Source organism: Gavialis gangeticus, unplaced genomic scaffold, assembly GCF_001723915.1.
Source record: "Gavialis gangeticus isolate Ggan-Ray unplaced genomic scaffold, GavGan_comp1, whole genome shotgun sequence".
Classification (NCBI taxonomy): Eukaryota; Metazoa; Chordata; order Crocodylia; family Gavialidae; genus Gavialis; species Gavialis gangeticus.
In genome coordinates, this window is record NW_017729032.1 from 158330971 (window position 1) to 158347234 (window position 16264).

At 46.0% G+C, this 16264-nt stretch overlaps 1 protein-coding gene across 4 annotated transcripts in view; it reads left to right on the plus strand.

Annotated features, from left to right (window-relative positions):
- JADE3 (jade family PHD finger 3) overlaps positions 1–16264 on the plus strand; it is a 131886-nt gene that overhangs the window by 32215 nt on the left and 83407 nt on the right. For 3 of the 4 annotated variants that reach the window (XR_002098986.1, XM_019525035.1, XM_019525036.1), the window contains 2 exons: positions 6786–6845; positions 9846–9928. Coding sequence is in view for 2 of the 4 variants with exons in the window: in XM_019525035.1 (XP_019380580.1) it covers positions 6797–6845; positions 9846–9928 (132 nt within the window). In the remaining 2 variants the exon portion in view is untranslated. Of the gene's footprint in view, positions 1–6785; positions 6846–9845; positions 9929–16264 lie in introns of those variants that run through there. The other variant, XM_019525037.1, reaches the window with a different exon arrangement.

Genomic DNA, 16264 nt, shown 5'->3' on the forward strand with positions numbered 1-16264 from the left:
ACATTTTTTTTTTTTTTTTTTTAAAGAATGAGTTGTTACTGCTTTTCAGTGCAGAGTGGTTCGATTGATGTTCCCTAGTGTAGATCTGTTCTAGGATCCAAGGCACAAAATTCTCTTTTGTGTACAGGCAAGGGAAAAATTTTTACTTCATTTTTTAAGATGGGAAAAGGAGTAAGATTTCACACGCAATTACTTTTCTGAAGTACATGGTAAACATCACATTATCCCCATTTTCCTTATGAAAGAAATTGACCGGTATCAGATGTTTTTGTTCAAAATTACATAGTAAAGAAGGCTTCATGATGATCTGGCCTACAGTATAGGGATTGGTGAAACTGGGATTTGAATAACAAGTTCCTACTTTCAGATCCCTCCTTTACCCAATGACCTAACATGGGTTTTTCACAAGTTGGGCCAACCTTAAAACAGTATTTTGGACTTTCATTTTCTCCTGTTCACAAACCTGTCTCAAGTGTCTAGAAATATGTCTGTCTTTTTTATCTTGCCTCTAAATTAGTTAACCTTTTGAGCCTGCAATTCTGTATAGTAGAATTTACTAGACCAGGGTGGGCAATTTTATTTAGGCTGGAGGGCCACTTAAGGGAGTGTTGATGAGCTGTTGAGGGTTGGGGGCATGCAACTGATCCTATCTGGTCTGCTGGGAGCCTGAGGAGGGAGGGCATCACAGCACACATCCTCCTCCCCCTCGGCTTCCTGTTGGTGCTGTACGGTCCTAGCATCGCCACCAGCAGCTAGGCCCTTACAAGATGGGGTGTGATGCAATGCACCAAGTAGCCAGCCTGCTCGCCTGCTGCGATGAGTTGCTTCCGCTGCCATGCTGCACTGGGAAACTTGGGGTGGCTGCCCTGGGCAAGACCAGGAACAGGGGCCCAAGCAAAGTGAGAATGGCAAGACAAAAGGGTAGGTCCCTGAGAGGCCAGCAGGGGTGAGCAAGGTGGTATCCAGGCAGCTGCTAGGGGGTGACTTGGCTGCCCCAAGGTGTGACCTGTTATAATATACATGGGGGATGCCCCTTCTGGCAAATCATTGAGCACTTCAGAGGACACTTTAGCTGGCCAGAAGGTTAATGTTATTTAAACACTAAAATGGTTGAGGAAACTTCTGTAGTGCTGACTCCCTCTTTGCATTCCTCAAGAATATCTTGCATGTGATTTCCACTTAAGAGTTCCCCAGTGGTGAGACTTCATGCTGTCTGTGCTGGGGCCCTTTGAGTGTTATGCTACAATTGATTGACTGTCAGCTGTTCCACCCTCCTCTGCCCCTCTCCACTTCGTCTTCTGTTGTTAAATAATAGTCCTGTTAAAGGTGTTCTCTTTCAATTTTTTAATGACTTAGTTCTGATGACTGCACATGCTTTTTGTCCTCACAACCAAAGCTGTGATTATTATGGCTTATTCATTATGCAAAAGTCGGGAGATTGAGAAGGTGAGATTTTCATTTAGTGGCTGCATCCCCCATGCCCTCCTTATGTTGCACTATTGTTTGGTTTTCAAACTTAATAACACCTCTGCTTAATAACATGAGCTTTGGATCCATTAAACGCTTCTGAGAGCAAAAATAAACACTCAAAATCCAGAGCAGGATTTCTCCAAGTAGGATCACAACTTGTGTGAGTAAGAGGTAACAATATTTAGAAAGGGCCCAGTGTTGTCCCTCTCATCTGGGGAGTGCGTCCATGTTGTTCTGTTTGCACATTTATTCTACCTCTGGCTGCTTACCATTTAGTGGCGTGCGTGTTAAAGGTAATGTCCATGGCTGAGACTAAATGCCTTCTAAATTTGTTTTTGAACAGAAAACCCTTCTTGAAGTATGGGAAGAAAAGGTCGTTTATCCAGTATGGAATATATTAACAGCTGGGGCCAGACCAAAGAAAAAAATGTGATTTATTTCTCTGCATTTTTGGCGAAATTTCTGAGTTGACATACTGCATATTACAGTTTGATATTACAAGATTGGAAAAAGATCAGGGTAATCTTGCTAATTGCAGTGGCTCAACTAATAACATTTGACAGTAGATTTACAACTTGTTTTTTGCAGGTAAAGATTTGGGGAGGGGTGGTGAGGGGGAAGCCTTGTATATATGGTTACTATTCCAGTGGTTCCCTTTCCTCTTCGCTGGTAGCAGCTGACTTGTGGCTGTTCTCCTTGTTCTTGTTTCTGGGCTTGGCAGTTCTTGTTTTCAGCCTTGATTTCAGTTTCTCCTATTCTCTTTACTATTGAATATTTTTCTGAGTATTTTGACAAATAGGCCTTTCTCAGGTGAAATCAGTGACCCTAAACATGGGAACCTGGTTTCTACTTCGCATCCTTTTTAGTGGGTCCTACCCTTTACGGTAAATAGCTTGGTCAGGAGGCACCAGTTACCCCCGAGTAGGTCTACACTAAGAATTTGCAGAACATGTTGCATCTTATGCATAGCTTTCGGGGATTACCTTAGGGTTGTCACATCCAGCAAACTGATTTGGACCTACAGGTCATGTTTGTCATAAAAACCATCTGGCAGTGTTTTACTGGTGACTTTGATCAAAATGGTCTCAATAGTGGTATTTGTTCTGAGTCCTAAAGAAATCTGAATTATGAGAACTTTTATTGGTTGCTTAAGAATGGTATTGGGAAAATTAGCTATGCTGAGGTGTCACCCTTTTGGGGTGAATATATCTTTTTTTATACCACTGTTAGCTTTCTGGTAGATGGGAATTATAGGTGCTGCCAGACAGGGGGGAGGAGGGGGAACAACCGTGCTTTACTGGAAGAAGCAGTGTGTTAGTTTGATCTGGCTTTACAGGGTTTGTTTAGATTGGGTGCTTCAGTGGGGCTTTTTGGTGCTTTTAGCTAAAGCCAGTTCAATCAGCTATTAGATAAAGGCCCCACTAAAGACTCCAATCTGTATAGATGTTGAGTGAGCTGGGTTCAACTGACGTTGTGTGTCTTCTGGGCGTGCACTGGGTTTGGTGTAGGGATTCATGGAGTTTGAAGTCAAGTGCTGGTTTATTAATTAATTAATTTTTTACATGTGTAAGCAGCCAAAATGTCTCCTGTACAAGTTATTTTTGGGGCAATTTCTTAGCCTTTTCTGTAGGCCTTTAGTTTAGCAGCCCAAATTTTAAACACACACTGGGATACAATATTTGGCCTGTCTCTCTGAGGGTTACCCTGCAGGTATGGACTTGATCTTGGGACTGGCTTGGTCCCAGCATCTGAGCTCTCACAAGTACAGTCAGGGAGGTTCACTCCTAAAAACATGTTTCCTCAAAGGACTATCCAGACAATAACTTTGGCTACAGAAGAGCAGCCAAGATGGGAGCACTTTTATTCTTCTCTTGTGTTTCAGTACTGTGGCATGGCAATATGTACAACTTCTGTTGCATTAGGTGGCAAGGTAGCTGAGGGGATGGCAAGTTTTTATATCCACCTGCTTTGTTTAGTTGTGTGGGTTTTTGTTTACAGCTGTTATAGTTACTTTAGACTTGGATTGGAATCCAACTATGTTGCTGCAAAGGGATGCCCTTAGTGACTACTTTTTCAGTCTTTTGCTGTAATAGAGGTGTAAATCCCCTGCCTTAGCTGTTGCAAGAAATCCAATTAACAGGCAAAAAAAAAGGTATCCCTTTTAACCATGGACCTGTCATTGGAGGTATGCTGTGGACTTCAACACTTAACTGCTCTCTTTGATTAAATTATAAATGAAAGTAGCTGTTACTCTTGAAACTTGCCACTCCAGTTTGCACTTCTCTGTGTAAGCTGTAATTTAAATTCCTATCTCCTGTCTTAGTGTCTAGCTGTGCAAGAGGTAGACATGCAAGTCCAGGCTTTGTGGATTTACCCCCACTACAATGGTATCCTTTAACATGACATTTGACCTGGTTTAATTGAATGTTTGTGCTCTTCAGACAGCTGCATTTCGTAGCACAGCCACAAGACAGCTTTATAACTGTCTCTGAAGACTTGTAATGGACAAAAAGTGTGAATCCCAAGCTTTCTGTGCTTCAGAACAGGTCTGCTCAACTCCCCATGTGTCAGATGCCACAGGTCTCTCCAGCCCACATGTTACAGGACCCATCCCTGGCTGCAGCCTCCCTACTGGTGCATCATATGGATGCCCTGCAAGTCACCTGGGTCTGGTCAGCCAGGCTGCCCTGTCCCTCACCCAGGGATGGGGACAGGATGTTGAAGCTGGGAGGGGGAGCTTGGAAACTCCAGTGGCAGCAGCAGGGGACAGCAGTGGGCTAGGGAGGGAGTGTGATTGTGAGTTAAGGCCTTGCAGCCTGTGTGCAGCCCAGACTTCCAGCTGCATATCCCTAGCTTAAAACAATTACTTAAAGTTTGAGGTGAGCATGGGAACAGAAGAGTGTGCATTCACACTCCTTATTTCACTTTTAGTAAAAGATTTAATGCTTAGTCGATCCTTAGAAGGATCACTTTAACACCTGCCTCCTTAAAAAGACAAGTTTTTTAACGTAGCCAGTAGTTCAACATCCTGGGAGACTTCATCCAAATGGAGCATGTTTGAAAGCTGAGTGGCTTCAGAGACCACCCTGTCACACTGGGAACCTACTCTTTTAATTTGGAAGGGCTCGAACATCTCTCTTGAGTGTGGCACATAGGAAGGTCTAAAAATAGACAAGTGTCATTTGGGTCCTGTTTGGTCAAAACTAATACCTTAAACTCCATCTCCTGAGTTGAGGTAATCTTCAGTAGCCACCTTGCCAGCTACCTAACAACTTAACACTGTATCTAGCATCCCTACAAACATAACACTTACTTAAAACTTACTTAAATAGGAGCTCGACTAACCCATCCACTTGTTAGCCCCCATCCCTCTCCTAGCCAGAGAGATGCATGTGATAGTTCCCTGACCTGACTGATGCCAACGTAATCCATAGCTGACATCTGTAATGCTGGAAAATCTGGTGCATCGGCATCATGTTAAGATCTGGTGTTCAGGTAGGTTGTGGCTACTTATATGCAGCTGGTTGTTTCTGTGTAGAGCCACATGAGGCTAATTAACGTTAAAACAAGTAAATCATTGCATGGTGAGAATCAGGTAAAATCTGAAAAATCTAGAGGTCTGATGATTTAGTTTTTCCTCCCAAGACTGTGCAGTTCATAATTATGTTTAGGAATATTACTCTGGGGCATGTGTTGTTATATTAACTTTGCTAGCAACTGTGCCTTGTTCTGGCTTGTAATGGAATAAGCACTGTCTATTACTGTGCAGAGTTGTACAAATGCTGCCTCAAGTTCAAGTCTCTGTGTTCTTACCTTAAAAATAGCCTAGTTTGTGTTTAAAAAAAAAAAAAAACCAACAAAAAAGACTTCTCTTTAAAGAGAAGATGCTTCAAACGGACATCTAAAAATAGATTTTGTAAATTCAAGCATAAAACTTAAACATAAAACTGGTGGAAATTTTCCAATAAGTGTAACAATTCTGCTAGAAGTAGTACTTAAATAATTTCCTTGTAGTTTTTTTCAAACAGGCTCTTCTCATTTGGAAACCCTGTTTGTCCTATGGGTTTTGGATACCCTCAAGAGCCATTGAACCCTAATGTGAAGTGTTAATACAAATTTCACTGCTCCATTTTCATTAGTTTTTATAGGAAGGAAGACTCATTTAGTGTCAGGCATGGAGAACCATTTCCATTACAGCAAACATGTTTATGTGTTGTTATACCTTTTAGTTAAGCTCGGTGAGGAATTGTATTATTGAGGTGCAGATATCCAAGGTCCCTAGATTTTACAAGCTACTATCCTTGTTTCTTCCATTAAAAAAACAAAACAAAAAAAAGACTTTATGCTTATTCTTGCTGAATGGTGTTTAGCCACTAGAAACATATATCTTCCCTTCCTTTCAATCTACCCACTTGTTCTTTCAAACCTATAGAACTTTTCCTTTCCGTTTCATTTTAATTAGCAAAATGCCCTAATGTTTTACGTGTATTATAGGAGGCAGATGTAAAAATAGCTTTCGCTTGGGCATACAGACCTTTAAAAGTGTATTTAGGTTTATGCTGACTCTACGTTCTGGGTTAGATTTTTCCTTCCTCTCCCTTAATCTTTATATTTGTGTGTAAAAACATTTTAAAAATAAATTTATCATTAGTTGGCTGATTATCAAATTAGTAGTGGGGTCATTGTAATTATTTAACACCTTCAATTGATTACTTGTACACTTTTCAAAGGGCATTTCTGGTATCCAAGATGATCTTTTAATAAAATTCTGATCTACTAATTTAAGTGACCTGTTCTTACGTGTGTATTGTACTTTTATATATAAAATGTGCCATATAAATATGCCTTTATATATTTACATAGACATACAGTATTTTTTTTGAAGGCAGCTATGCTCATCTCCCAGCATCATTTATAAAGTCATCTTATTTCTGAGCCTCCACCCATTTCTCAGTTAGTAACTGCCACCATGGCAACTCTTTTGGTTGAACAGATGGGACACTGAGTCTCATGGAACAGCCTTAGTTGCTTTTTGAGACTGAGCTGGCAGTTTGAACTTGGTTCTAATTTTTTTTTTTATAATTGTACTCTTTCTAATCACAGTGCAGTCCAGTAGGTATCTAATCTCATAAGTAAAACTGCAAACTGAGATTCATAGAGTAGTTTACATTAACAGAATTTAGTGGCAGAACGCAAAGAATGTTCATACTTGGAAAGAGGAGCCTGGCCTTGTCTGTCCTGTGAACCAGCAGGATACACGTAGACTTTGCTTGTCTTGTGGAATGGTTGCTATCAACTTTTTTCTTTCTCTTTAGGATGCGTCAGGATGAAACGCCACAGGCATCTAAGCACCAGTGACAGTTCAGACAATGAGAGTAAGTAATACGTACTAGTCTTTGCTTGGTCTGTCACCCCCTGTGGTTTCCTTTTATAGTTTGAAGGTAAACTGCTTTATCTCCTGTAATGTTTTGTTTTGTTTTTTTAAGTTTGATTTATTTGCCTTTTGCTTTCTCTAGACTTCAGTATTATGAGCTTTATTGTTAGAGATGATTAATAATTTCAGGAGGAGAGTTTGAGTCTAGTGCAGAATTTAAGTATAAATGTATACATCCTTCCCCTTTACTAGTGGATTTTTTAACCAAATACTGATTTACAAAGCAAATCTATAAAGTGGTCTTCTGCTCCCACAGTGTCTCAGTGGAGAACTTGTGATGGCAGAAGTAGATAACCATTTGAGCGATTTGAGATAAGATACTTTAAACTGGTGTACTTCAGGATTATTTTTATTATGTGAAGTGTGTCTAGACTAGAAGTACACTGATATATTGGTTGCATATTGGATTGGCACTGGTAAAAGGAAAAGTAACATTATCAGCTTATTTTGGTTGGTGTAGACAGTAATGTCGCTGATAAATACAATATGCCTTCTGGCCAGGGCCCCTAGGTGCTGCATGCGTGCATGCAGCTGCAGCATGCATGTGGCCAGGAATGCAGCCAGGCAGCCTGGACTGCAGTGCCCCTGCAGGTATGTCTGTGGAGGGGAAAGGGTGTGGGGAAAGGAAGGGGCATGGTGGGGGAGACCAAGACCTCAGTGGTGAGGGAGGGAGTTGGGTAGGGGCTGGGGGCGCTGCCCAGGCAGGGTGGTGAATGGGACTCCAGGGAGTGGGATGGAACCATGGACGAGTTGTACAGGGGCACAGAGTGTGGCGGAGGCAGGGGCGGCTCCCTGCCACTACTCGCATTCCCAGCGGAGGCATGATTGTGTGTGGGGGAGAGGCAGGCTGCCCACTATGAGCTTGGGGCTCTCCACTCTGCCTTTGCCCTGGGAGCTGCACTCTGGCTGTGCATGCCCTGCCCATCCAGCAGCAGTGGTGGTGACAAGTTGTGCCTTCTGCTGCTAGGCAAGCAGGGAATACAGTGCAGCCAGGGCCTGCCCCAACCCCGCTCTCTCCCTCCCTGCTGGGACCTGGATTTGCCCCCCCTCCCCCTGCCCCCACAGACTTACCTGCTGGGGGGTCTTGTACATGCATGCCTACACACTTAGTTCCTCCCCCCAATAATTTTTTTCCTTCTGCCTGTGGTAATTGGCTATCGGTATAGGCCAAGAACATCTTTATTGGTGCATCCCTGGTCTAGACCATATCAATTGGGCATTAAATAAATGTCAGCCACTCCATACAGAGTTGCTTCCTTTGCCCCCCTCATCCTACAGATCAGCTTTTAGGATTGAAACCTCCTGAAGTGGTAAGACTGGTTACCAGGATTTGTAATAATGTATGTCTTGATGATTCCATGAATACTTTGGTTGGTTGCTGCTAGAGGTGCACTGATACATTGGTCTGATATTGGATTGGCGCTGATATAAAGAAAATTGGCTGTATTGGAAATGGGCCTGATTTGGCTGATAAATGGCCTGTGCATGTGCACAGCTTCAGCACAGTAAGTAGGTGGCGAGGAGCACAGCCTGTGCGCAGCTGGTAAGTCTGTTGTGGTGCGAGGGAAGGAGTGTGGGGGTGCAGATCAATGCTCCTCCCTCCACAGTGAGGGAGGGAGTGGGGCTGAGGCATGCACTGGGGTGGGGTGTGGGACAGAGCTATGGCTTGTCCAGTGGGGGGTGGCTCCTGCTGCTGCATGCATCCCGGGAGGGCCAGTGCCCCCTGGATCTATGTTGGATGAGCCGCGGTTGTGGGCTGGGGCTGTGCTGGGCTCTTCCTGGCGGGGGCTGAGCTGGGCTGTGCTTGGGGTGGGTGGTGTTGGCGCTGGGAGGAGGGGTTGAGGGGGCTATGGCAAATTTGGGGGGGGTTGCAGCCTCCCCATAGCCCCCTTCCAGTGTCTCCACTGCCCACCGCAAGTGCAGCCTGACCCAGCCCCTACTGGAAAGAGCCTGGCTGCAGCCTGCCCTGCTGTGCCCCACGAAGATATGGGGGACACCTCCCCCCGTGCCTTCCTGGGGTGTGTGCAGTGGTGGGAGCCATCCCCTTCCCTCCCTGAGCCCCCTGGACAAGCTGCAGCTCCATGCCCCACCCTGCCCTGCCTGGGCAGAGCCTGCCCCAGACCCACTCCCTCCCTCACAACGGGGGCCTTGATCTGCACCCCCCCTTCCCCTTCCACCACAACAGACTTACCAGCTGCACACAACTCTCCATGCTATGTCAGAAATTGGATCACTGTTGGCCTATATGCCTCCTAAAAAAATGGCTATTGGTGTTGGCCTCCAGAATCCCTATTGGTGCATCCCTAGTTGCTGGATTTTCTATTATATTGGCATATGCAGATGTTTTGGGACAGGGACTTTATCAGTTTTTGTAAAGTACAATGCCCATCTGTACTTTCTAGGTAATGAAATTGTATTTTTTCTTTTGATTTAATAAATGTTTCACACAATGACCCAGCATCCCAATGAAAATTGCTGTACATTGTCAGGGTATTGTATCATAACTCTTGTGTGCCAGGGCACCTTAATTTAACATTATTTTGTTTTTGTAGTCTCTCCTTTATTCTTGGAACTGTTTATTCTTTCCTCCTTCAACAGACTTTCTGTACTTCTTACCCCTTCTTACTTATTGTCTTTATGGAATGGGAAGAGTAAAAGGGCACTTGCATTTTTACTTGAACTTTGTGCATGTCAGGCCAAGCAGGGTGCTCTCATGTGATCAATGTGTCATTCTTTCTAGTCTCAGAAAGAACAAATAGCAGGCATTATGATCAGATCTACAGATTTCATGAGAATGTTTTGCATACAGCTATTTAAGGAAGTTGATTTCTTGGTAGTTAAAGTGCCTTGTCGTTTATGGAGAACTTATGTGAAATTCAGTGGGTTACAAACTGAGGTCTTTAATAAAGAAATAAAACTTTTTTTGTTTGTCTTGAAACAGGTCCTTCCACATCCTTTTCTTCTTGTTCTAAGTATAGGAGCAAATCAAAAACACCATCAAATGAACAAAAGAAACCTGCTGAGGTGAGAACAAATGGTTAAAGTCTAGATTTGTCATGCAAACAATCTGGCTAATGTGTATCATTTTTATTTTATTTTATTTTTTTGTCTCAAGCCTTGAGTTGGGGGGGGGGGCATAGGGAAGAAGGATTGTCCTTGTGAACTGTAAATGTCTAAATTTGAAATTCTATATTTCCAGGATGCAAACAAGGAAGCTTTGAATTGTATCAGGGAGGCAGTGTTGCTTTTATTGTCCTAAGTAACTGTCAGGGCTGCAGGTGGTAAGCCCTACCTCGTTTCTCCGATGGTTAATTCAGTTTGAAAGTGAAAAACTGTCTGTTTTGGTGATGAGTGAGTGTCAAAGGGGGAAGTGGTTTTTTGGAGGGTAATGCAGACTGATAAAGGGGATGCTGCCTTCCCCTTTCAGAATGAAGCACTGGGCCATTTTAAAGGACAAGAAAGGAAAGAGCCATGTTTGCTCTTTGTGCACAGTGGTCTCTTTGGTCTGAACATCTCCCCTATAAATGGCACTCTTTTCTGCCATCCCCTGCTACTGCCTGCCCTCCCTATACATCTGCTACCAGTTTACTCCTGTCCTCCATTTCTCCTGCAAAATTAACCAGGCACCTGACCTGTCATCCAGTCCATCTTTTGCCTTCTCAGGAACATTAAACCTCTTTATTCCCAGGCTGAGAATAATTCTACCTTGTAGCTTGCCTCTTGCTCTTCCTGTCCAGAGTAAGGATGTGCATAGACCTCTTCCCTTTTTCCTATCAGGTATTTTTTCCCTTCCCCAGCCCAACCATCTAATTCTGTTTTCTATATTTTAGAGTAGTGGACCTGGCATTTATGACCAGGCTGCATCATGGGACACCACTTCCCTCTGATGGGGAGGGGAGAGGGAGAGAAAGGGGAAGGAGGTGGCCTGCTGCTGGGTATGCAGCTGGGTTTGGTTTTCATCAGGTACTGTAAGTGTGTCAAGGTGGGGCTTAAGGGTACTGGCTCTTGGCTGGGCACCAACATCTTTCCCCAGGTTTCCCTCGTAGCCTTTAGCTCTGGCATTTTCATGGGCAGAATCCAAGGATGCGATGCAGAGCCTGAGGCATGTCTGACCCCTGCCCTCTGCTGTGGGCAGCAGGACTGTTAATGACTGCCTCCAGTACAGGCCTGCACTGGGCAGCAGTGACAGCAGGTCACAAGGATGGAGCGGCAGCAGCCCAGGAAGTCCCTTGTCCTTAGTGGAGCTGTAGTTGGTGCAGGATCCAGGGCTGGAATAGCGGCCGTGGCCCTGGGAAAGGAAGAGTGGGCTGGGGTCACTTGGTCCCTGAGTTAATTCTTCTCCAAGCAGATTCAAGCACCTTCCCACCGTAGCATCCCTGGGCAGAGTGTCTCCTGTCATTGGAAGTCACCAGGGCTTGGCAGCCCAAAGCAATGAGTCTGGGTGCCTGCTCTGTCACAAACAGCTGTGGTCCCTGTGCTAAGCTGGCTTCTGTGCCCAGGGCTGGGTGGCTTGGCAGGGCTTTGGCAACCCTTAGTGTTCTTTCCCTGCGCTGTGTAGCTGTCCCTCCAGTACTGAATATGCAGTCTGGCCCTTATCCCAGTGGACACAATGCTGCTGAGCTCCTGCTCTGGGGTGGCCTGCAGAGTGTAGGTTGAGCACCACTGCTCTTAACTTTGGCCCTCAAGAAGCAGGAGCATATGTAGCAAGAAAGGACTAGCTGCAGGTGCCTAACGCTCTGCTTTGGTAGTGCTGAATACAGTTGACCATACAGCAACCTATGTTCACTGCTCTTCATAGATCTCCAGTTCAGGTGCTGTAGAACCAGGCTCCGGTGACTGTCAAAGGTGGCAGCAGCTGTAGACACACCAGTCGGCAAGCAATACTGTAGCACAGCCTTTCCACAAGTATTTCTCAAATAGCTGACAGCTGTGGCTTTATTGGTAAGACTTTGTTCCATTAGCCCCTGCTGGCCAGCTTGCCTGTTTGAAAGCATCTCCAAGTGTGACATCTTTGTTGCATGTTAAAGCAGACTAATTATTACGGTCACAGGGAATTGTGTGAACCACTTGTGACCAATTCTACCTGCCCTTCTCTTCCTCCTCCCTCCCCCACCTGCAGGGGGGAAAAAACTGCACACACAGTGTACATGTCAGTATGACTATTGGTGGCCAAAAGTAGTGTGAACTGATAGCAGGGAAAAATGTGTTGTTTCTATACAATTTCAGCTGTGAATCTCTGGTTTATCAGCAGTGGTGCATGCCTTTACCAAATAATTCCTCTAAGCCACTCGGATCTTCTTGGGCTAAGGATAATGTAAGTGCCTAGATTGCATTCATCCACAAAGATCTGTGCAGTGGATGCCTTAGCTCTTGTTGGGAGCACAGACAAAATGCTGACTACTTTTCTGTGACTATCCCAGCGTCTGCATACCCCTTGTGAAAAGTTAAGAGCAGGTGCAAGTCTCTTGATTTAAGTAGTGCTACTGACTGAATCCATTTGCTTTGATGTGAAATGTTATTGTCCAATATAGTACAGGTTGACCTTTTTGGCAGGCATGCCACAAATTATCCCAGGACCCTCTGTCAGTGCCGTTCCAATCTCTTTCTGCTGCTCTTCTTTCTTTGGCTCACCGGAAGCAATCGGGAACATCTCCTAGCTAAAAGGAGGTGTACACCCAGTGGAAGGGAGGGGCATCACCAGGGAGGACTCTGTTGCTTGGGGCTGCAGGGGTGCAGTCAGGAAGGCCAAGGTGGAGATGGAACTGGGACTAGCTACCTGGATCAAGGATGACAAGAAGTCCGTTTTTAAATACATAGGGGGTAAAAAGAAGGTACTGGGCAACATGGGGCCTCTGCAGGACATGCTAGGAAATCTGGTGGTCGCAGCAAACAGCAAAGCTAACCTATTTAACAATTTCTTTGCCTCCATTTTCTGGAGCAGGGACCGGGTCATCCTCCCCGCTGGGACCCCCGTAAACCCCAGGGAAGGTGCACCTAGGCCAAGGGTGAGTGAGGATCTAGTCGGGAAACTTCTGGAGGGACTGGATGTATTCAGATCAGCTAGTCTGGACAATCTCCACCCCAGAGTGCTGAGGGAATTAGCGGAGGTCATTGCGGAACCCCTGGCACGACTTTACGAGCACTTGTGGTGCTCTGGTGTGGTGCCAGAGGACTGGAAAAGGGCCAGTGTGGTTCCCATTTTCAAAAAAGGGAGGAAGGAGGACCCAGGAAACTATAGGCCAGTTAGTCTTACCTCGATCTTGGGTAAGATTGTTGAGAGACTTATCCTGGCACATGTCCATGAGGGGCCAGCAGGGGAGATTGTTTAGGGGCAGCCAACATGGGTTCATTCGAGGCAGGTCCTGTCAGACCAACCTGGTGGCCTTCTACGACCAGGTCACAAAATCCTTGGATGCAGGTGTTGTGCTGGCATAGTCTTTCTGGACTTTAGGAAGGCCTTCGACACCCCGTTCTCATTAAAAAAAACTAGGAGACTGTGGTGTTGATACCTACACAGTCAGACAGGTCACTAATTGGCTGGAAGGCTGCACCCAGAGTGGTGGTGGGCGGGTCATTTTCGACCTGGAGGGATGTGGGCAGTGGGGTCCCCCAGGGCTTGGTCCTTGGGCCTGCACTGTTCAACATCTTCATCAGTGGCTTGGACAAGGGGGTAAAAAGCACCCTGTTCAGATTTGCAGATGATACTAAGATGTGGGGGGATGTGGGCATGCTAGAAGGGAGGAATAGGCTTCAATCAGACCTGGACAGGTTACAGGGGTGGACGGATGAGAACAGGATGGGTTTCAACACTGACAAGTGCAAGGTGCTGCACCTGGGGAGGAAGAACCAGCAGCATACCTACAGGCTGGGGAACTCCCTTCTCATCAGTGCAGAGACAGAAAAGGATCTTGGAATCATTATTGATGCCAAAATGAACATGGGCCAACAATGTGGGGACGTGGTCAGGAAGGCCAGCTGTACCTTGTCATGCATCCACAGATGCATCTCGAGCATGTCAAAGGAGGTGGTCCTCCCCCTCTATGCGACACTGGTCAGGCCGCAGCTGGAGTACTGCGTCCAGTTCTGGGCGCTGCACTTCAGGAGGGATGTGGACAACATGGAGAGGGTCCAGAGGAGGGCCACTTGCATGATCAGGGGATCATCATCATCATCAGGGCAGGCCCTACAAGGAGAGGCTACAAGACCTGAACCTGTTCAGCCTCCACAAGAGAAGACTGAGGGGGGATCTAGTGGCCTGTTACAAACTAGTCAGAGGGTCCAGCAGGCATTGGTAGAGTCCTTGTTCCCCCGAGCACTACCAGGAGTGACTAGGAATAACGGTCACAAGCTGGCAGAGGGTAGATTCAGACTAGATATCAGGAAGCGCTACTTCACAGTCAGGGTGGCTAGGATCTGGAACCAACTTCCAAGAGAAGTGGTGCTGGCTCCTACCCTTGGGGTCTTTAAAAGGAGGCTAGACTAACACCTTGCTGGGGTCGTTTAACCCCTGTAGTCTTTCCTGCTATGGCAGGGGGTTGGACTTGATGATCTGCTCAGGTCCCTTCCAACCCTACTAACTATGAAACTATGCTCCCAGCCCTGTGCTCCCTACCCAGTCTGCTGGTTTGCTTTCACTTCCTTCCCTTTTCTCCCTGCCCAGTTTGCTGCTTTGTTTTCTGCCTAGGTCCCACTGTGCTGCCTCTTCGCTCCCTGATTTGCCATGAGCCATGTCCTCTCCTTGCCCCTGCCATTTGTGATACCTGTGCTGTAGGTTGGTCTCCCCTGGTCTCATTATGATATACACCATACACGCAATTTTTTTTTTAAGTTTAGTTTTCAGCAGATGTTAATTGAAGTCCAGAGATGTGCCGATACATATTTTAAAGGAACATTTTGAACATAAGCCAAAGCTATGTAGTGGCCTGTTGCATGCAACCGCTAAGAAGGCAAACTATTTTTTTTTAATTTTATTTTATTTTACTTTTTTGGGTTAGATGTTCAGCACTTAATACCCTCATGGAATCTTGGTTCCCAGTTTTGCAAACTGCTGAAATCTTGCAGTTTTTTTCTGTGGTTTTGCCCTGTTACAGCTACCCTGTCATTTTGCAAGTGTTTGGGCAAATAGGAACTGAAATGAATAAGTATATATTTTTTAATGTTTGTTGCTATTTTAAATGTGCTGTTGTGCCATCCCTTTGCTGAGGCACCCTCTTTCCACTCGAAAGAAAATTCCCACTTTTTTTTGCTTCAAATTCCATATGCTTCCATGCAAAGGAATTTTCTTGTCGCTGCTGTCTTTGCTTCAGTTTTTTGTAGAGGTGCACTGATATATCGGTGCCGTATCAGATTGGCACTGATAAAAGGAAAATTAACATTACTAGTATCAGCTTTTGTTGGCCAGTGTAGCTGATAATATACCAGTAAATATACTGGTACATATCCCCCAGATGGCACATGCACGTACACAGCCAGGAATATAGCCAGGCAGCGTGGAGAACAGCGCCCTGCAGTTAAGTCTGTGTGGGGGAGGGAAGAGGTATTGGGGGGCAGATTGAGGCCCCCAGGGTGAAGGAGAAAGTAGGGCAGGAGCAGATGCTGGGAGCGCTGCTCATTCCAGGGCCAGGGCAGGGAGCAGGACAGAGTTGCTGGTGGATTGTCTGGGGGGGTGGGGGTGGAGCTCCCTGCTACTGTGTGCACCTCTTGGAGGCATGGGGGGGGGGGCATGTGCCCCAACAGATTTGTGTGTCCAGAAGAGGCAGGCTGCCCGTTGTGGTCTCAGGGCTCTCCACTCTGCTGCCTTTGCCCTGGGAGCTTTGTGCTGGCTGCCTGTCCCCTACCTGTCTGGCAGCAGTGGTAAGTTGTGCCTCCTGCCACTAGGTGGGCAGGGGATGTGGCGTGGCTCCTGGGGCAAAGGCAGCAAAGTGGAGAGCCCCAAGCCCACAGTTGGCAGCCCACTTCTGCCCTCGGCCTGCTTGGCTTCATTCCTAAAAGTGTTCCTGCACTTAAAAATGGTGGTGGTGGTGCTTGAACAAAAGATAATTTGACGAGCTTTAGTTCAAGTGCTCTTCTTACCATTTTTAAGCGCTGGGACGCTGATCCCCTGGACAGGTGGTGTTTTACTCAATCCTCCCTATGAGGATTGAGGTTGTGGGACCTGAACCTGTTCAGCCTTCAAAAGAGAAGGCTGAGGGGGGGATCTTGTGGCCTGTTATAAATTGGTTGGGGGGATCAGCAGGCGCTGGGGGAGTCCCTGTTCCCCCGAGCGCCGCAAGGAGTGACCAGGAACAATGGTCACAAGCTGGTGGAGGGAAGGTTTAAGTTGGACATCAGGAGGCGCTACTTCATGGTCAGGGCGGCTAG